The sequence below is a fragment of the Grampus griseus genome, assembly GCF_964374135.1.
Source record: "Grampus griseus genome assembly, chromosome: 16".
Lineage (NCBI taxonomy): Eukaryota > Metazoa > Chordata > Mammalia > Artiodactyla > Delphinidae > Grampus > Grampus griseus.
The window spans coordinates 74,621,022-74,641,626 of NC_139010.1; the positions used below are offsets into that span (position 1 = coordinate 74,621,022).

General features: G+C 47.1%; 1 protein-coding gene across 2 annotated transcripts; it reads right to left on the reverse strand.

Moving 5' to 3' along the window:
- Positions 1-1,676: 1,676 nt before the first annotated feature.
- On the reverse strand, positions 1,677-20,605 carry SFXN4 (sideroflexin 4). Of its 2 annotated transcripts, none has more exons than XM_082673163.1 (14): positions 20,446-20,605; positions 19,016-19,081; positions 17,071-17,145; positions 15,926-15,952; positions 15,788-15,842; positions 15,199-15,224; positions 14,218-14,271; positions 14,077-14,133; positions 13,884-13,949; positions 13,112-13,190; positions 12,017-12,132; positions 4,762-4,847; positions 2,879-2,996; positions 1,677-1,813 (listed from the first exon to the last, which is right to left on the reverse strand). In XM_082673163.1, the coding sequence occupies exons 1-14, from the start codon at positions 20,482-20,484 to the stop codon at positions 1,736-1,738; spliced, it is 942 nt and encodes a 313-aa protein (XP_082529289.1). In that variant the 5' UTR covers positions 20,485-20,605; the 3' UTR covers positions 1,677-1,735. The 2 variants fall into 2 exon arrangements, with proteins under 2 accessions (XP_082529289.1, XP_082529288.1); XM_082673162.1 differs by having other exon boundaries at positions 19,016-20,322; positions 20,446-20,560.

Sequence of the window (20,605 nt, forward strand, 5' to 3'; positions counted from 1 at the left end):
TCCATCCAGTACGCATACGTTTGGGTACCTACTCTACACCGTGGACTGCGTATCCTGGGGCTTCCTTGATGCCCAAGACAACAGTTCCTGCTGTCAAGGTGCACAGTCTATGGGCACATAGCTTCAGCAAACGGGATTGCACGTGGTGTGGCACGTGCTAGGCATGATACGAGCACTATGGGAGCACGTTGGAAGGGCACCTAGTTCAGTTCTGTGAATCCTGGAAGGCTTCCTGGAGAAGAGTGATTGACGTCCAAGTCAGACGTGAAGCACAGGGAGGAGTTAGCCCAGAACAGAGGGAACAGCTGGTGGGAAGGCCAGAGAAGAGAGACCACAGCACATCTGAGGAACTGGATGTCAGTCCAGAGTGAGGAGAGGGAGTGGCAAGAGATGAATAAGGTAAAGGCTCCCGCCTGCCATGGCAAGGAATTTGGACTTGATCCTGATGTACTGGGAAGCCATTTAAGGCTTTTAAGCAGGTGTGGTTTCGAAGAGCGGGCTGGAGATGGACTGATGAGCGACACCAGCAGGGGATATGCTGTTGGGCTGGGCAGTGGACGCGGAGGGGTGAGTTCTAGAGACTTAACAGACTCAGCCCAATAGTGCTGAATGGGGTGGGGCGATGGGGGAGTAAGGCCAAGGCCAGTGATCCTGTCTGACGAAACTGGTACGCGGTGGTGCCGTTCCCTGAGGTTGGGAGGGGAAGATGGTCTCAAGTGGACATCCAGATGGCGAAGCGCAGGGGGCCGCTGGACGTGGGCCTGTTGGGCAGGGGAGAGCAAGCCCCACGACAGGCCCGCACAGGGGGCAGTGGCAGTATGGCCAGCATCTGTGGGGGCACGGATGACGGCAGTCTCAGCAGTGGAGGGCGGGGTGGAAACAGTGAGGGTAGAAAACTCTCTGAAAAAGTCCGGCTACAAAGGGGGGGTTTTGCTTTTTGCATGAGGCAGGTGGCTCAAGCAGTTGAAATGCTACGGAGAAGGAGCAGAGCGGGGAGGCTGGAGCCAGAGGGGCAGAGGAGGCCGCAGAGCAAAGGCCCTGAGCAAACAGGAAGGGTCGGGCTCAAGCCCAGGGCACAGCTGACTTTGCACGGAGGAGGGGAGGCCGGCGTGTGTGGAGGGAGGTCAGCAGGTTTGGAGCCAGGAGGCCAATAGCCTTGGCTTTCACAGTGGAGGAGGAGACAGGGTCACCTGCCAATGAGGAGAAAGAAGCAGCTGGGCAGCAGCTGGCAAAGATTTTAAGCAGCTGTCTAACAGGAGTAAGCTGAGAAGGGACACAGGATTGCTTTGGGGGTTGGAGGCCTTCATTGGCTCCCCACGTGTACACCTCGGGATGGGCCATCAGTTTAATGCTGTGCCTTGGGCACGCGGGCATTGGTGGACCTTTCTCCTTCGTTTTCCCATACTCAACTTTAGAAAAGTTTACTAGTAAGTTCACAGTATCCGTTCACAGGCTGACGAATAGAAAACTGAATCTTACATCACACATTCATCCCCTCAGCAACCCCGTGTGGTGGGTTAGACAGGACAGCCCCCGTTTCTCTCCTTCCACCCAAGCTTGTTTAACCCTAGGCACGATCAGCCTCAAAACAGTCTTGGCGTGCGTAATCGGAAGCCATCCTGTTGGTGCAGACACCTCTGGGGGTTCCAGGACACTCCTGGCAGGGTTGTCCAAACTGAAACCTTGGAGGAAGGTTTTCACGCAGGTACCAAACAAATTCACCTAAAACTCACCCCTACACCCCTCTGTTATAGAAGAGTTCTGTTTCTTCTGTTGCAGACTGAATTTCCTTTTCAAGCTCACTGCACTGTATCTAAAACACAAAGTTAAATTCTTACTATTCACATTAAGACGTCTTCTTGCCTTAGAAGCCAAGTTTAAAAAAAAAACAACACAATTTCAGAAAGCATCTATTTCATATAACCTTTTCAGTGATGTCTAATCGATAACAAAGAAACATTAACCTAACTTCTTAAAAACTTTCTTATGGAAAATTTCAAATATAAACAAATGCTGTGGCCCATGTAATGTCCAAGGAGGGGCCCTGGGCAGGGGCCTGGCAGAATCCCTCTTAGCCTTGGGCTCTCTCTGCAAACCACCCTAGGCAGGACAGGACCACCATTCAGCTACGTCATGCCCACCTCGGACCAACAAGGTATTTTAAAAGTCCAGCAAATGCCAAGACTTGCTTGGCGGGGTTTGGGGATGGGGGGGGTGACAGCCAAGAAATGCTAGAAATTGATATCTGCTACATCAATAACGTCCTTGATACCAGCAACAAGGCTCTGCAGAGGTACTATGATCATCATCTGTCTTTAATAGAAACTCAGCCTCAGAGAGTTTAAGCAGATTGACCAGGGTCATGGAAGAGCTGGGAATCTGAGTCCAGGCGGTCTGACGCACCATAGATCATCATGGTCTATAGAACAGCAGCCACTAGCTGCATGTGAGCACGTAAGATTAAATTAAACTAGATTAAAATTTCAGTTCTTTAGTCACACTAGCCACGTTTCAAGCGCTCAACAGCCGCATGTGATAAGCGGCTACACACACTGGACAACACAGATATAAAACATTTCCATCACTGTGGAAAGTTCCATTGGGTGGGGTGTCGCTATAGTATATTATGAAGTATTTAAAATATCTCAAAGGTTTTTTTTTAACGTCCCAGAAACATGCTTCAGATATACAGTTAAGAAACACAGAATCCAAAACTGTACAAGTGACCTGGGAGATGGGATTATGCATAAATAATGTTACTTTGTTTTATACTTTTGAAAATTTCGCAGATTTTTTAGGAGAATAAGTTATTTCACTCTGATAACGAGGGGAAGAAAGAGATATATATTCTTAGAGGAAGTCGAAGGGGGACACTTACCCGTCCAATCTGTGGGAATACACTGAAAGAAACTGGCACCATGAGTCCCATGACAAGGATAGTACAAGAAAGCTTTAGGGTCCACAGTGACCACGGACACTGCAGGAAAAACTGGGTCCTGTAAGAGACAAGGTACCAGGGCTTTTTTTAGAGGTCAGCCCTCTGCTCGAATGGTGTCCAATTGTCTTGCCAGCAGCTGCAAGCCCAGACTTGGTTCCCACTTGCCCCACAAACAGGCGATACGTATTAGCAGCTGCACCCACAGAGCACTCACTACACGTCAGGCCCGGGTCAAGCACTTCACATGCATTTGCTCATTAGATCCTCCCATGACCCTGTGAGGTTTGTGTTATCATCATACCCTTCATATGAACAAGAGGCTGCAGCCACAGACCGTGTAAGTCCCTTGTCAAAAATCTCCAAATTCTTAAAAGTGAGAGGTCAGATTCTAGAGCCTGTGCTCTCCCCTGGGCTACACTGACACGGATGTGACATTCTGACCATGACCTTTGAGGGTGTGGGAAGAAGGTGCAAGAAGCCCAGCCTGGGAGTCAGAGACCTGGGGTCCTGGGGTCCGGCTGGGGCTCGGCCACTGACAGACTGTGTGCTCTTGGGCAAGTCACTTTCCCCTTCTGAGCCTTGAGTTTTTTCATATGCAAAATGAAAGGGTTGAGTCGGAAGAGCCAATGTGGTCCCTCCAGCTTGGACACCATCATAGCTGTGGGATGATATGAGGTCCTTCCAGGCACCCAAGGCCCACTGGGAAATGAGGACCATCTCTCCTCACCAGGCAGCGGGTGCCACTGTGCAGGCCTCAGGGGACGAACCGCAGGACCCCAGCTTTTCCAGAAGCCCCCACTCTGAGGCCAGCCAGAGAGGTTCAGGAAGACCCCAACCCAACAGAAGTCCCCACACCCACCCAGCTGGATCAACCACGGGAAGTAACAGTTGCCTCTGCCCAGGACACTGCTACTTCCTGAAATGTGCTCCTTGTGTGGTCCTAGCAGGGACTTCCGAGCTCACCACCTGGACAGAGCAGACTGGTTCAGCACCAGACAGGTGACCCCTCTTGGGCCAACAGAATCCTTCCTTGGGAGTTTGTGAACTGAGTGGAAGACATTCCCTGCCCCTAAACCCCCAGGGTTTGCTGTGTTTCTCTCTCTCATCAGGACACTGTGAGGATATGAGCTGGGAGGTGGCTACAGTCACGTCCCTCAACATGAAGAAGCCAGTGTGTGGTGGGAGAGAAGGAAGACAACACCCACGAAGGAGAAGAGAGGACCGTCCTGCACCAGAGCTTCTGATCAGCTGCCACGGGCAACGTACCCTGACCGTACCCAATATCTAAACCAACGCAGCTCCCTTCTGCCCTAAGCTACTCACTGCAAGTGGGGCCTCTCATACTGGCTGATCTCAGGCTCTCCTCCTAACAGGCCATGTCTCGCTTCTCAAAAGGGATGGCAGTCTACTGATTCTGGGCCACTTAAGCTAATTTAACACATGCTTGGAATGAAGGGGGAAAAAGAGGCTTGAGCAATATTCATAGCATATCAGAGCTGGGAGAACCCGCAAATCATCCACACTCATCATTCTAGAAGCGAGGAATTGAGCCTCAGCAGGTGCCGGGACATGCCCAGGAGCAGATGTAACTGAGGACAGGGCCTGGACGAGATTCCAGGTTTGCTGGAATGCGCACATCGGGATTTGCACATCTGCCCTCAATCAATCCTACTATCTTAACTGTGATGAAGCGTGTTCAGAAGGAACATTCCTGAAGCAACTTATTCCCACCTCTCCAACCAGGTCCAGTACTTGACGAGTTTTATACAATTTTGATTGTTAAAATGTTTATTCCTACCCGGGGAGATGAGCGTACCTCTTACCTTTTAAAAAAGTATGAGAAGACTTCAGGGATAAAAGCTGAGGTCCCAAACAGCACAACTCTGGATGTTGCTGTGTCTTTAACGGCCTAGTGGAAATGAAAAGAAAGCAGCTTAGCACGTGGAGTGAGACAGTTTCCAGGCATCTTGCAACTCACGACAGAGGCCGGCAAACAGCAGCTCTCCCTTCTCTCTTAGAAAAACAATGCACGTGCAAAAGGTGAAGGCAGCGCCTGACGTGCACACGTACAGAGGATGCCTGGGGTTGGTGCCAGAGGAACCAGAGACGGGATTTACCTCCCTGACTCCACAGTGGTCTCCATCACTCCCCCAAACCACCCCAAATAAAATACCAAGCACAAGCAAAGGCAGCTTACGGACAAATCCTTACTTAGAACCAGATGGCAGTCCGTTTGATGGAAATGCTGGACTGGACTTGCCACTGAGGACCGCTCCATGTTTTCCTTCCAGTCCAGGACTCTGCCACTGGCCTTCCTCTCCTAAACAGGCCCCCCAAGTTATTCCCACCCCTTCCAGTGGAGGAAGGCCGGCCCCGAGTGCACTGGTGTGGCATCACACCCACATGTAACATGAATATGTCTTCCTGTATGCACCCATCTTTTGCTTGTGTAATTAACAATGTGCTATAAAATTTTATTTTGCGTAAACACGTATGTATATTTCCTACCATATCGTCATCTTTTCTAGAATATACGTTACTCTCTATATTGAACATTTAAACATATGATTGACTGTATGGATTATATGCACAAAATCATGTGTACTCAAGAGCAATGTCAGAGACTTTCAAGGGAAATTTCTGACTATAGATGACACTTGCATGTGAACTTCAGAACCCAAGCCCTGGATAAGACACAGCTCCACACACAGCACCGCTCAGCGTAAGATGGACAGGCACTCTCCCCACCATTCCCTCCCCTGAACTCTGTTCTGTGCACTTCTGTCCTCCCATAACCCCAGGACCCTGTGACCCTGGGGCTACAGCCCGCTGTCTGGGCTCCTCTGCTGTACCCAGCAGGCCTGTTCTCTGCTTAGGACACTAACGCTCAGCTCACCCGATCCTCTGCGGGAATGTCCTTCCCCCACGAGGACAGAGGGCGCCAAGAAGGGTGGCTTTTAAAATAAACTTTCAGGAATACAAGATAAAGTTGTTTGACTCCAGGAGGAGAAAAGTGGCTGCGGAGCATGCTGTGTTTCAACGTCAGTGAGGCGAGGCCAGCCTCACTCCATTTGTCTCGTGTGGAAGAGAAGACATTCCAAACCAGACACCGGTCATGAGGAGACGCTGCAAGACGCGTGACAGCTTGCAACTGAGTAGCTGACAAGGCCAGGCCAAGGAAAACAGCACGGACTAGGCTCCTGAAATCTGATCAAAGGTGCCCTATTACAATCAGATATTGCTGGTTACGCAGTTTCTGAAATTTTAGCCAAAGAAAATAAACCTTTCGGTGACAGGGAAGTGATAAAAGAATGCTTACGCACGGTCGCAGACACTTTATTCTTAAGAGAAAGATAAGCACTTAAAAAAGAGCAGACCATCAAACCTTTCTTTTACCCTAAATTGGCCTTCATGCAAAAAAGGAAGTTTCTCTCCATGAGCTGGGCTAGATAAGTGGGTAGCTAGCAGGGCCCGAGGCTGCCTCCCCGCCCCCAGCCCCTGGAGAAGAGGGATGCTGACTGGTAAGGGTGTGGGTCTCCAGAGCCCAGCACAGCGCCCAGCAGGGAGGAGGTGCTGAGGAACAACTTGTAGACTAAACATTTGCTGTCACTCTTCTCTCCAGCTCTGTGAACAGTTCACAACGATACCCATGCCCTGCACTTAAATTTGAGTTGAAGAGAAATGCAAACATATATCCACACGAAGAGTCATACATAAATGGTCAGAGCGGCATCACATGTAACAGCCAAAAACTGGACACAATCCCAGTATCTATTGCCTGGGGAGTGGACAAGCAAAACGTGGTACAGCCATACAATGGAACACTGCTCAGCAATAAAAAGCCACACACTACTGATGCCTTAAAAGTTGGACAGACCTCAAAAGTCAAAGAACCCCTACACAAAAATACTGTATGATTCACTTGTATGAAACTTCTAGAAAAGGTAAAACTATGACGATATAAAGCAGATCAGGGGACTTCCCTGGTGGCACAGTGGTTAAGAATCCGCCTGCCAATGCAGGGGACACAGGTTCGAGCCCTGGTCTGGAAAGATCCCACATGCCATGGAGCAACTAAGCCCGTGCGCCACAACTACTGAGCCTGCACTCGAGAGCCCGTGCGCCACAACTGCTGAGCCCGTGAGCCACAACTACTGAAGCCCGCGTGCCTAGAGCCCGTGCTCTGCAACAAGAGAAGCCGCCGCAATGAGAAGCCCACGCACCGCAACGGAGAGCAGCCCCCACTCGCCGCAACTAGAGAAAGCCCGCGTGCAGCAACGAAGACCCAACGCAGCCAAAAACAAATAAATAAATAAATTTTAAAGCAGATCAGTGTTTTCCTGGGGTTGGGGCTGGGAGGAGGAGTGATGGTACATGGGCACATGAAAAATTCTTAGGGTGATGAAAATCTTCTAAAATTGGACTGTGGTGATGGTTGCACAACTGTTTGAATTTACTAAAATTCATGAAACTGTACCCTTACAATGAATTTTATACTATGTAAATTTCTCCTCAAGCTATTTAAAGATGTCTCTTTAGGGTGATTCTTCTTTTGTTTTGAATTTTATTTTATTTAGTTTTTATACAGCAGGTTCTTATTAGTTATCTATTTTATACATATTAGTGTATACATGTCAATCCCAATCTCCCAATTCATCCCACCACTACCCCACCACCACCACTTTCCCCCCTTGGTGTCCATACGTTTGTGCTCTACATCTGTGTCTCTATTTCTGCCCTGCAAACTGGTCCACCTGTACCATTTTTCTAGATCCCACATATATGCGTTAACATACAATATTTGTTTTTCTCTTTCTGACTTACCCTGTATGACAGTCTCCAAGTCCATCCACGTCTCTACAAATGACCCAATTTCGTTCCTTTTTATGGCTGAGTAATATTCCATTGTATATATGTGCCACATCTTCTTCATCCATTCATCTCTTGATGGGCATTTAGGTTGCTTCCATGTCCTGGCTATTGTAAATAGTGCTGCAATGAACACTGGGGTGCATGTGTCTTTTTCAATTATGGTATCCTCTGGGTATATGCCCAGTAGTGGGATTGCTGGATCATATGGTAATTCAATTTTTATTTTTTTAAGGAACCTCCATACTGTTCTCCACAGTGGCTGTATCAATTTACATTCCCACCAACAGTGCAAGAGGGTTCCCTTTTCTCCACACCCTCTCCAGCATTTGTTGTTTGTAGCCTGTAACTGATTTCTAATCTCATAGCATTGTGGCCGGAAAAGATGCTTGATATGATTTCAATTTTCTTAAATTTACCTAGGCTTGATTTGTGATCCAAGATGTGACCTATCCTGGAGAATGTTCCGTGTGCACTTGAGAAGCAAGTGTAATCTGCTGTTTTTGGATGGAATGTCCTATAAATATCAATTAAATCTATCTGGTCTATTGTATCATTTAAAGCTTGTGTTTCCTCATTAATTTTCTGTCTGAATGATCTGTCCACTGGTGTAAGTGAGGTGTTAAAGTCCCCCACTATTATTGTGTTACTCTTGATTTCCTCTTTTATAGCTGTTAGCAGTTGCCTTACGTATTGAGGTGCTCCTATGTTGGGTGCATATATAATTGTTATATCTTCTTCTTGGATTGATCCCTTGATCATTATGTACTGTCCTTCCCTGTCTCTTGTAACATTCTTTATTTTAAAGTCTACTTTATCTTATATGAGCACTGCTACTCCAGCTTTCTTCTGATTTCCATTTGCATGGAATATCTTTTTCCATCCCCTCACTTTCAGTCTGTATGTGTCCCTATGTCTGAAGTGGGTCTCTTGTAGACAGCATATAGATGGGTCTCTTTTTTTGGTATTCATTCAGCGAGCCTGTGTCTTTTGGTTGGAGCACTTAATCCATTCACATTGAAGGTAATTATTTATTTATTTATTTATTTTTTGCAGTACGCGGGCCTCTCACTGTTGTGGCCTCTCCCATTGCGGAGCACAGGCTCCAGACACGCAGGCTCAGTGGCCATGGCTCACGGGCCCAGCCACTCCGCGGCATGTGGGATCTTCCCGGACTGGGGCAAGAACCCGTGTCCCCTGCATCGGCAGGCAGACTCTCAACCACTGCGCCACCAGGGAAGCCCTGAAGGTAATTATTGATATGTATGTTCCTATTACCATTTTCTTAATTGAGATGGGTTTATTTTTGTAGGTTCTTTTCTTCTCTTGTGTTTCCTACTTAGAGAATTTCCTTTAGCATTTGTTGTAGAGCTGGTTTGGTGGTGCTGAATTGTCTTAGCTTTTGCTTGTCTGTAAAGCTTTTGATTTCTCCGTTGAGTCTGAATGAGGTCCTTGCCGGGCAGCATAATCTTGGTTGTAGGTTCTTCCCTTTCATCACTTTCAGTGTATCATGCCACTCCCTTCTGGCTTGTAGAGTTTCTGCTGAGAAATCAGCTGTTAACCTTATGGGAGTTCCTCTGTATGTTATTTGTCGTTTTTCCCTTGTTGCTTTCAATAATTTTTCTTTAATTTTTGTCAATTTGATTACTATGTATCTCAGTGTGTTTCTCCTTGGGTTTCTCCTGCCTGGGGCTCTTTGCGCTTCCTGGACTTGAGTGGCTATTTCCTTTCCCATATTAAGGAAGTTTTCAACTATAATCTCTTCAAATCTCTTTCTCGGGTCCTTTCTCTCTCTCTTCTCCTTCTGGGACCCCTATCATGAGAATGTTGTTGAGTTTAATGTTGTCCCAGAGGTCTCTTAGGCTGTCTTCATTTCTTTTCTTTTTTCTTTATTCTGTTCTGCAGCAGTGAATTCCACCATTCTGTCTTCCAGGTCACTTATCCATTCTTCTGCCTCAGTTATTCTGCTATTGATTCCTTCTAGTGTAGTTTTCATTTCAGTTATTGTATTGTTCATCTCTGCTTGTTTGTTCTCTAATTCTTCTAGGTGTTTGTTCTTTAATTCTTCTAGGTCTTTGTTAAACATTTCTTGCATCTTCTCCATCTTTGCCTCCATTCTTTTTCCGAGGTCCTGGATCATCTTCACTATCATTATTCTGAATTCGTTTTCTGGAAGATTGCCTATCTCCACTACATTTAGTTGTTTTTCTGGGGTTTTATCTTGCTCTTTCATCTTGTACCAAGTCCTCTGCCTTTTCATTTTGTCTATATTTCTGTGAATGTGGTTTTCCGTCCACAGGCTGCAGAACTGTAGCTCTTCTTGCTTCTGCTGTCTGCCCTCTGGTGGACCCTTTAGGGTGGATTCTTAAACATAGAACCTTCATTTCCAAAACAAGGTATTTTATTTCTGGCAGCAGTTTCTCTCCTGTTACTTGCAATTATGATGTCCCTGTTGTAACTCATTTAGAAAGGCGGCCACTATTTCCAGACCTACTATTAGACGGGCTGGTGAGAATACTGTAGCACGTATCCAGTGGTTTACAATTCAGCTCTGTAAATCGGTGACAGGATTTAGAGTAACATGTTTCATCAGCCACATAATGCTGTAGTTACTGATCAACTGAGAGGCCATCTTATCTGACCGCCTCTCCCACCAGCATTCTGGGCGGAAGGAGGTCCAGCTGGCTCAGGGAGCCCCCTTGAACGCAGACACTGTGAGAGGCCCAGCTACTCTCTCTGCTTTGTGAGCAACTGCCTCACGTTACAGTTCTTCAGCTAAAGTCACTTCACTGAGATCAAAAAAGATCTCACTTCCTGAAAGGTATTTTTTTTTTGAAGTCTATACCCCAAATGAAACCATAGACTACTGCAGGTTCTTGAGCTGAATGCAGACAGAAGCTACTGTGTCGGATTGAGCAAAAGAGTAAACTATTTAACAAGAAGAAGTCTTAGAAATGGAGGAGTTTTAGGTCAGAGCATTGGATTTCCTCAGGCCCTTCTTGAGAGCAGACTGGTCCTTAAAGATGAAGGCTCTAAGAAAATCCACTGGGAGGTGGACACGGAGGGCTTCTCTTAAACCCAGAGACATGTCCACGGACTTCCCCGAGTACAGAGCAGGCTGGGAGGGCAGATGCTGAGCTTGGAGGACAAGATCTCACCTTCAGACAGGGGCCAAACGTTTGGTGGACGTCCATCTGTGACCCATCTTAGGGGTCAGTTTGGCTGGGATGTAGTTCCCAGGTATTTAATCAAACACAACCGAGGTGTTGCTGTGGGGGTGTTTTGTAGATGTGATTAACATCTACAGTCAGTTGACTTTAAGTAAAGGAGATTGATTACCCTCCATAGGGTGGATGGACCTCATGCAATCAGTTGGAAAGCCTTCAGAGCAAAATCTGAGGTTTCCCAAAGAAGAAATTCTGCCTCAAGACCACAGCATCAGCTCCTGACTTTCCAGCTTTCAGGCCTGCCCTACACATTCCCAGTGCAAAAACTGCACAAGCCAATTATTTAAAATAAATGTCTTACTATATATATAGATAGGTGATAGATAGATAGGCAGATATCCTATTGGTTCTGTTTCTCTGGAGAACCCAGACTAATGCATCACCTTTTAAACGTCAGGGTGGGGCTTCCCTAGTTGCACAGTGGTTAAGAATCCACTTGCCAATGCAGGGGACACGGGTTCGAGCCCTGGTCCAGGAAGATCCCACATGCTGCGGAGCAACTAAGCCTGTACGCCACAACTACTGAGCCTGCGCTCTAGAGCCCGCAAGCCACAACTACTGAGCCCTCGTGCCACAGCTACTGAAGCCCACGCACCTAGAGCCCGTGCTCCACAACAAGAGAAGCTACCGCAATGAGAAGCCTGTGCATCACAGAGAAGAGTAGCCCCCGCTCATCACAACTAGAGAAAGTCCACGCGCAGCAACGAAGACCCAACACAGCCAAAAATAAAAAATAAATAAAATAAATAAATTTATAAAAAGAAAAAGATCTTACTGCAGAGAACAGATTAAAAATTTTTTTAAATTTAAAAAATAAACATCAGGGTACAAAATGTAAATTCTCTCTCTCAGCATCGTAAGAAAAGACAGATAACAAAAGGTTGAAGGGAGACATGAATTTGTTACCAGCTCTCAAACAGGCAATTCAATTCGTTGCCCAAAAGGCAAGCAGCTTACAGCTCCATCTCGTGTGTCCCCCTACCTTTGTCCCAGCTTTTCTGGAGTAGCCTATGACACTGCCGTCCTTGTCCATGACCTCAATTCCTCGCAGGGGCTCCAAACTTCTCGATGCGACCACATTCATTCCACTGAGTTGGGCTGTGGATGTAAAGAAGAAAACACACAACAGAGAGATAAGTGTCGGTCCAATAAAGCACCATCTTTTCAAGTGTCATGCCTGTTTCTTTGATGGTTGCGCTTCCTGATCCTCGGGTGGTACTGGGCCAACCAAGCTCTCCTCTGGGCTGTGGGGTAGGGTCAGAATTGCTGGGCTCTCAGTCTTGGATCCTGACCACAAACTAGCACCAGGTTCTGACACCCCGACAGGATTCCCGGAGAAACCCTGGGGTCCTTGAAATACGCCTACCTGCTTTGCTGAAGCTGTTTTTTTGTTTTTTTATGTTTCTTTAGCCGCGCCACGTGGAAAGTGGGATCTTAGTTCCCTGATCAGGGATCGAACCTGTGCCCCCTGCAGTGGAAGCGCAGTCTTAACCACTGGACCACTGCGGAAATCCCTACTGAAGCTGGTTTGACCAAGTTTCTGTAACATAATTTCCCAAAGTTTACCACTGACATAATTCTGCTAACTCTTCAAGCTGCTATGATTCCCAAACCCAAATGTGGAGCGTGAACTAGTGAACTTGCAGGCTGGCAAACTTAAAACAATTGGTTAATATCTGTCACTCCCTTGGAGTCAGACCACTGGGTTGGAATCCCCTAGACCACCACTTTCTCCCTGTGAAACCCCAGAAAACTTCCCTAACCTCCCCTTGACTCAGTCTCCTCATCTGTAAATGGGAATAATAACATTACCTACCCCTAAGTTGTTGTCAAGATTAAATGAAATAATACATGGACAGGGCTTGTACAGGGTCTTTCAAATGTAATTTGTGCTTCCAGGTTTGTGTTCACCCTTGGACAACTAAAGGAGTATCTACAGAGAAAGTGTCACCTCTCAAACCAAAGACCTAATTTGGGCCTGGGGGCACCGGCAAGATGCAAACAGCGGCCCTCATCAGCTACAGTGTGGCCCAGGGACTTGGGTATCCCCGAAGATGGAGAGAGGCTCCCTGCTTACCGAGAATGACGACAGGAATGACGTTTCTGCTCAAAATGCTATTCAGTGAAAATCTTACTTGGAGCAAACGAGGGAATAACTAGAAAATAGGAGAGAAAAATCATTACTGCACGGGACCAGCAGAGAGCAGCTAGTGTCAACTTACTTTCTGTTACAGGTCAGACCCCTGCCAAGTGCTCTCCGTGTATTTCTTGTTTTAATTCCTGCAACACTGACATGTTCTCCCTGATCATCAGAGGAACTCTTGGAGACTTAAGAGAGGTAACAGAACTTGTCCAGAGTCACTAAGCCATTAAAAATTTGAGCCAAGATGTGAACCCAGGCTTACTGGACTCTGAAATCGACATTTTCTCCTATTAGTATCCTGACATCTAAAGCAATACACAATTTGTGTAACATGTTTATAAACATGAATAAATTTTTTTTTTTTTTTGGCCGTGCCGCGCTGCGTGTGGGATCTTAGTTTCCTGACCAGGAATCAAACCCACAGCTCCTGCAGTGGAAGTGCAGAGTCTTAACCACTGGCCCGCCAGGGAAGTCCCCTGAATTAATTTGTTTTTAAAGATAACAGTACTGAGCCCATGCCTAGAAACCTGGAACATAATCACACAATTTTGGGGCGATAGGATTACAGACGACTTTTATTTTCTTCCTTGTGTCTTAATCACACTTTCTAAATTAAGTTAGAACGTAAATTTTTTTTTTTTTTTTAGAACGTAAAATTTTGATTCTGAGGAATAAAAGAGATTCGACAGATTCCTAAAATACACACTCCAAAAAAGGTGGACGAAGCAATCACTCCTGCTCCTACTAAGATAGTCTCATGGGGGCGACGATCCTAGGGAAAAACAAAAGTTCATATTTAGCAAATACCAGAGTTTTACCCAGGAAAGATAATTAAACACACAAAATCGCCAAAAGAAACAATAAGAAATTGCATACCCTCTGGGCCTCATAATACTCACATAACTTGCATTTCCATTGACAATGTTGAAGACGGTACTGTACGTGTAGAAGGAAACCTGCAGGAAGACAGAGGCTAACATGTCACATTCTGGTTTCAAGCACAAAACATTCAATAATTATGAAATAGAAAGAGTTGCTACCTGAGGTAAAATCATGGACTTTAGACTTTTTACTGGCAGCATTGACAAAAATACCTGTAAAGAAAATAAAGCAGATACAGACTACTATATATATTATAAAATAAACAGATAAACAAGGACCTACTGTGTAGCACAGGAAACTAGATTCTATGTCCTGTAATAACCTACAATGGAAAATAATCTGAAAAAGAATAGGTATATATGTATAACTGAATCACTGTGCTGTAACCCTGAAACACTGTAAATCAACTATACTCCAATTAAATAAATAAATAAAAAAGAAAATAAAGCAGAGTTGTGAGTGCCTGGGGGGAGGGAGGGCTTGTGGAGCAAAGAACTTGCCCAGGGAGATGCAGACCTGAGACCCCAGGAGCAGGGAAAGTAGAGGAAGGTGCGATGCAGGGGGCTAGTGGGCAGTGGACAGGTGATGTTGGATGGGCACCCACGGGCACTGGGAGCCCCTGGGTGCCTCACAGTGGTCCCCATCTCCAGGCAACTGAGCAGGGCAGCTAAGAAGCAGCACCTGCAGGGGCAGAGGGGTGCTGTCACTTGGTGAGCGCACCTCATGAGAGCCAAGGTGGACGGCCTCGCTGGGGGCGATTCCGGTTTCCAGGGGAGGGCCTGAATGAAGGGGAGGGCTTGCGGGGAGAAGGTGACAGCCAGTGACCAGTGACATGGGCTTGTGCCAGGGAGCACATCTTAACTCATCAATCTGCGCCGTAGCACTTTGCACATGCTAGGTGTTCAGAGAAAGGATTACCTATGACACTGTGGACCCTCAAGAGGCCCTGGTACCCGGGGGGGAGATGTGGGAGTGGGGTGGGGAGTGGACAAGGGTCGGAGGTGCCGGGTCCTAACCATCTATCAGGCAGTCACGGAACAGAGGTCCAGAGATGGAGGACACCAGCCACTGAGCTTAGGAGATGGGGGGACATCTTCCTAAGCCCCCAGCTTCAGAGCGGTGAGCGGCAGCTTACTCACCATGGGCGCCGTGAAAGGCAGGAGAGCTGGCAAAAAAGACAAGAGGGTCAGTGACAGCAGAGTGGGTGGAAAACCACCCACCCAAAAACCTCTTCTCAGGCCGAATGAAGGCATGGACGTCAAAGGGTATTTTTTACACATGCTGTTTTGTTCCTAATAAAAATAATAGCTGTGCACGTGGCAGAACTTTAAATCAGTGCAGCAGAGCTAGATCTGACCAGGCTCCTGCCCAGTGAAGGTAAGTGGTCCCTTATTCCAAGTCCTTGTTCACCCTTCCACATGAATTCAATACATCTGTGACACTGGGACTTAGAATAAGACACATATACTTGCTCTTCATCCCTGCTCCTGGCACACAGCCTAAAATCCTTGAAATTTCCTAAGTGAGAAGGGCGATAAAGGTGAAAGGAGTGTCTCTTATTCTTCATAACAAGCCCCTTTCAACCACACCTGAGATAATGTCAATGCAGTGACCCTGGGAAAGCACCTAAAGAAGGGGGCTGGTTGTCAGGGGAACCAAACACTTGACTAGAGGGAGGCAAGGTTTTCTAAAGGTTACAAACCACTCTGAAAATGAGAATCAACTCACCTGCAGGTCGAAAAGGACCAGGGATCAGCTTGCTACTGTCAGGATGCACTGTTGACTTCAGAAGGGTGAACACAAAGGTGAGTGTGATGTTTGGTTTTGTTACCTTAGGCTAAAAATTAGGACGGGGCAGAAACTTACGAGACTTCTCTTCCAAGCTTCTTGTACCTAAAAAGAGAAAAACCAAGCAATAGCTTTTAAAGGTGGCTTAGCAGCCAATCTCCTCTACAGTCTCATTTCTGGTGCCATGTTTGCTCCACCTTTCACAGGCTGGAGGGCAAACTGCTCTCTACCACACGGACTGAACAAATCAAAACAAGTGAATCAAATGAATCAAACGAATGAACTGACAGGAAGCAAAGAGAAGATCCACATGAAAATGACCAAAGCATTAAAAAGCCCCAAGTCTCTAACCGAGGAGAGGCCAACACCTAACTCGTCCCTCGGGCGAGTCCCTGAGCGCAGCGAGCCTCCCCTGGCTCAGAGCAGAGTGAACTGTGTGCAGACCACGCCATTAGCCAAGTCACTTTTAACAGAGCCAAGCTGCGAGCTCAGAGGCCCCAACAAGTTCTCAGAAAAACCAAGTTAAATGTGTGAGCTTGGGCTTCCCTGGTGGCGCAGTGGTTGAGATGTCCGCCTGCCGATGCAGGGGACACGGGTTCGTGCTCCAGTCCGGGAGGATCCCACATGCCGCAGAGCGGCTGGGCCCGTGAGCCATGGATGCTGAGCCTGCACATCCGGAGCCTGTGCTCTGCAACGGGAGAGGCCACAACGGTGAGAAGCCCCCATACCGCAAAAAAAAAAAAAAAAAAGTGTGCGCTTTCCGCAGGCTGCCTTGAGGGACTGATGTCTGTGGCCTCCGGAAAGCCCCGTACACTGCAAGGTAGATAACAAACACTTGGTTTGAGTCTTTGGACAGGACTATAACCTCGCTGCCTCTAGTAGGAAGTAGGTTCTGACTCTGGAGGCCTGCCTGGATTCTGGAATTTGCCATGGGGCTCCAGGAATCAGCTACAGAGAATCCTCACAACAGATATTGCAACTGCAAATATCTGTTGCACAGGAGGAACCCTATGCCTTTTCTTCTTAATACAAGTTCCTAACACTAGTAACTAATATTAATCTGGTTTACGAGAAGGAATCCTACCTACATTTAAAAAGCTAACCCAACTGGGCAGTGTTTACAATGGCAAAATCCCACCTGATTTCAGACCATGCAAGTAAAATCACCTAAAGGCAACCCCACTCAGCCTTGAGCCAGGCACACCTGGGAATAAGAGCCATACCCTTTTGTCCTCCAGGTCACTTCCGGATGCATCTTCGTGTGTTAACAATAGCTGCCTTGATTTTTCTATTTTTTCCTATAATCGGAGATAAGGAAATCAAGCAATGATCTCAACACTGTTCCGATTTATCCACAGATTTAAGAAGCACATGTTCACTCACACCTGATTTTAATTTTAAAGCAACGTGGAGCTAAGGCTCTGTACTCCCTGAGTTTCCATTAGATAGTCCTGTGTGTCATTCAGATTCAGACCACCCAGCTTTTTTTTTTTAATTTTTATTTATTTATTTTTTGGCCACACCTCGCGGCACGTGGGATCTTAGTTCCCCAACCAGGGACTGAACCCGTACCCCCTGCACTGGAAGCTCCTTAACCACTGGACCACCAGGGAAGTCCCCCACCCTGCGTCTTAGACAGCTCCAGCGGCTTACCCCACTGCTGCTGCCACCTGCCCCATCTCCTCCACCGGTTCCTCTCTGACTGTCACCATCCTCCTGGCTACACAGGTCAGAAACCTGGAAGTCCCTTCTCTCTCTCTTATACCCACATCTAATCAGTTCAGTCTTATTTTCTCTCTTCTTTTTTACTTAATGTGAGAAAAAAAATTAAACAAGGAAATTTAAAAAATGATTACATCCAATCCCTTCACCCAGAATTAACAACTGTGAACATTCGGTTATATTTGTTTCTAATTTTTTCCCCCAAAAGATCCATCACCCCCAGTCTCGATTTCCCCTCTATTCTATCAGAGGTAACCACTATTATGAATTCAAGGTATAAACTTCCAGTCCATTGTTTATATTTGTACATACATGAATACATGTATCCATAAAACAAATATGTAGTTTTGGTTTTTTATGTTGTAATTTGCATAAATGCTGTACTATATGCGTCTTGCTTTCTTTACAAAACATCATGGATACCATGCTTTTCCATTTAACATCACACATATCATATGTTTCCACTTCATATCATAGGTCGATCACCAGATCATCATTTTTAACAGCTAATCAGTATTCCACTGCATGAATATACTACATTATATTTCTCTATTTCCCTACCGATGGGCATTCAGCTTGTTTCTTGTTTTTCTCTATTGTAAACAAGACTATATGGAACATTTGAGCACAAGGACAGGAGCATCCCTGTGGATCTGGCCCCGAGGGTCATTGCTGGTGACAGGGTCTCTCCTCCTCCTCATCCCTCAGCCACAGCTGGTTCAAACTCTCATCTTTTACTTGGACAGCTGAGCCATCCATCCCCGGAACTGCTCTCAGTCTGGTCCCTTCTGGTTACTCACCACTTGGCTAGGTACAAACCGCCCTCGTCTGAATGACACACAAGGACCTTCAAGAAGTGTCTGGTTCACCTGAATTAAAATAAAAGCCCCAGTAGGACTTCCGTGACAGTCCAGTGGCTAAGACTCCACGCTTCCACTGCAGGGGACACGGGTTCGATCCCTGGTCAGGGAACTAAGACCCCACATGCTGTGCAGCGCAGCAGAAAAAAAGGAAAACAAAACCCTAGTAACTGGGTGACCTGGCCCACCTGGCCCCCCCTCCCCCATTTTGCTTACAGTCCGCTCTTCCTGACATTTCCTCCCTGGCCCGCCCTCCCTCCCTCCCTGCCTTCTCTAAACAACCTCCCCCAATTCCTCACTATACCTTTTGCCCTTAGAACCCTAGGTCAAGGTCTGCAACTAGCTTTGCCGGTCTGTCCTCCATTACCAGGGAGGTTTGTCTGGATCCCCTTTGTTACGACCTGTTGAACAGATGTCTGCTTTTATGTACCACCCTTCCAATCCAACAAGCTCATTCGCAAGGAATAAAAACATGATAATATATATGGATTCTGTTATCTCAGCTGCTTTCAAAAGGGACACACAGTCTTCAAGTTTCAGAATAAAATGTGAAATTCACTATCTCTGAAAACAAGAAAATACTTACAATTGAAACGACCAAATTTGTAGGATCCAATAATTCTGTCCACTGAAGAAATCTTTGAATAAAAGACTTAAGAGGGGCAAGAGCACCAGAGAGGTTAATGGCAGCAGAAAAACCAAGATACATGGTAATAAGAGCAGTCGATGTTACTTTTGAGAACCTTTTGAGGGCCTTCCTCTTGCAGCATCTCCTGGAATCCTCACAACAACCCCATCTTACAGGTGAGGCAACTGAGGCTTCCAAGGACTCACGAATGGATTCAAGGAAACCCAACCAGGAAATGACCCAATGGCCTGTGCTCTTAACCACTCCAATATCAAAGTGCTCTTGAGGATTAAAAGCCCAGACTTTGGGGTCAAATGGGCCTATGTTGACACCCCACATATGACCTTGAAGCACTACCTAGAAAGGTCTCAGAATCTGTTTCTTCACCCTCCTGCAGTGGTTATAAGGCTTAACTCTAGTCATAAAGAACCAGACACCCCAGTGAAGGCTCAATAAAGGCAGTTCACACATGGAGAAAGCAGGCATGGTTTGCTCCTAAAAGTCCCCAAATTTTGCAGTGGTTTCAGCTTTGAGGCCTGGCTCTGCCAGGACACCTTGAGTACCCTGTCCTTCCTCAACATCCCCATCTAAGAGAACCAGGCTAGGCTCTACTTTAGGTAAAGGCTGAAAGAGAACACTCTAGAACTGTACTGTCCAATTAGCCACATGTGGCCAGGCCAAATTGACATGTGCTGTATGTGTAAAAACATACACGGGATTTCGAAGACTTCCTACAGAAAAGGAGGTAAAATACCTCATTCATAATTTTCTATATTGACGACATGTTGAAATGTTAATATTTATATCTGTTGGGCTAAATGCAATATATTATTAAAATTTAAATTTTAAAAGCCACGTTTTTTAATGTGGCTACTAGAAAATTTGGAATTACCTATGCATCTCCCATCCTATTTCTACTGGACAGCGCCGCCCAGCCCCACTCTGAGATGGGGCCCAGGTTACTTTCCGGCCAAGGCGGCCTCCCGCAGCCCCGAGTCTCACTGTCCGGTGGCTGAGCCTACAGACTCGGGGAAGCTGGGGCCTCCTGGGAGGACCTGTTCCTCTCCAACCTGATGCCCAGCAACAGCATAGGCAGCGGAAGGCAGACCCCTGAGTGGTGGGGAGTGACTCCTCAGTTGGTGCGATCTGCAGGGGGATACTGTGCGACTCTCGCTTGCGAGGCCTGGGGGCAGAGGCCACGCACGGTAACAGCCATGGCCGTCGGCATCCGGCACGCTTGGGTTTCCTTCGTCCCCTCCCGGGGTCTGAAATGGGAAGGCGGGTGCTGCGACCACGTGGCCTGCCCAAGGTCACCGCGGCCAGCGGCGACTCCACGCCGCGCGGCCCACGCCCTCCCCGTCCCCAGACGCGCCAGGCCCGGGCCGTACTTGGCGTTCGGTGATCCAGAAGCGCACGTTGGGCTCCATGCGGGCTGCGGCGCTGCTGCACCCTAGGAGCCGCCCAGCCCCCGCGCTTCTTCCTCCAGCTGCTCCTCTTCCTGAGACCTACGAGCTGCCGGGAAAGGCCGCGGCCGCCTGGCCCGGCGCG

Bases quoted from the DNA above. Each gene is read 5' to 3' on its own strand.
- SFXN4 (XM_082673162.1), bottom strand. From the start codon at position 19,396: ATGTGGGGTGTCAACATAGGCCCATTTGACCCCAAAGTCTGGGCTTTT. The intron at 15,225-15,787 runs GTGAGTTGATTC...CTTTTTTGCCAG, and splicing joins TGGTCCTTTTCGACCTGCAG to CTCTCCTGCCTTTCACGGCG. The intron at 1,814-2,878 runs GTAAGTGTCCCC...TTTGTGTTTTAG, and splicing joins TATTCCCACAGATTGGACGG to ATACAGTGCAGTGAGCTTGA.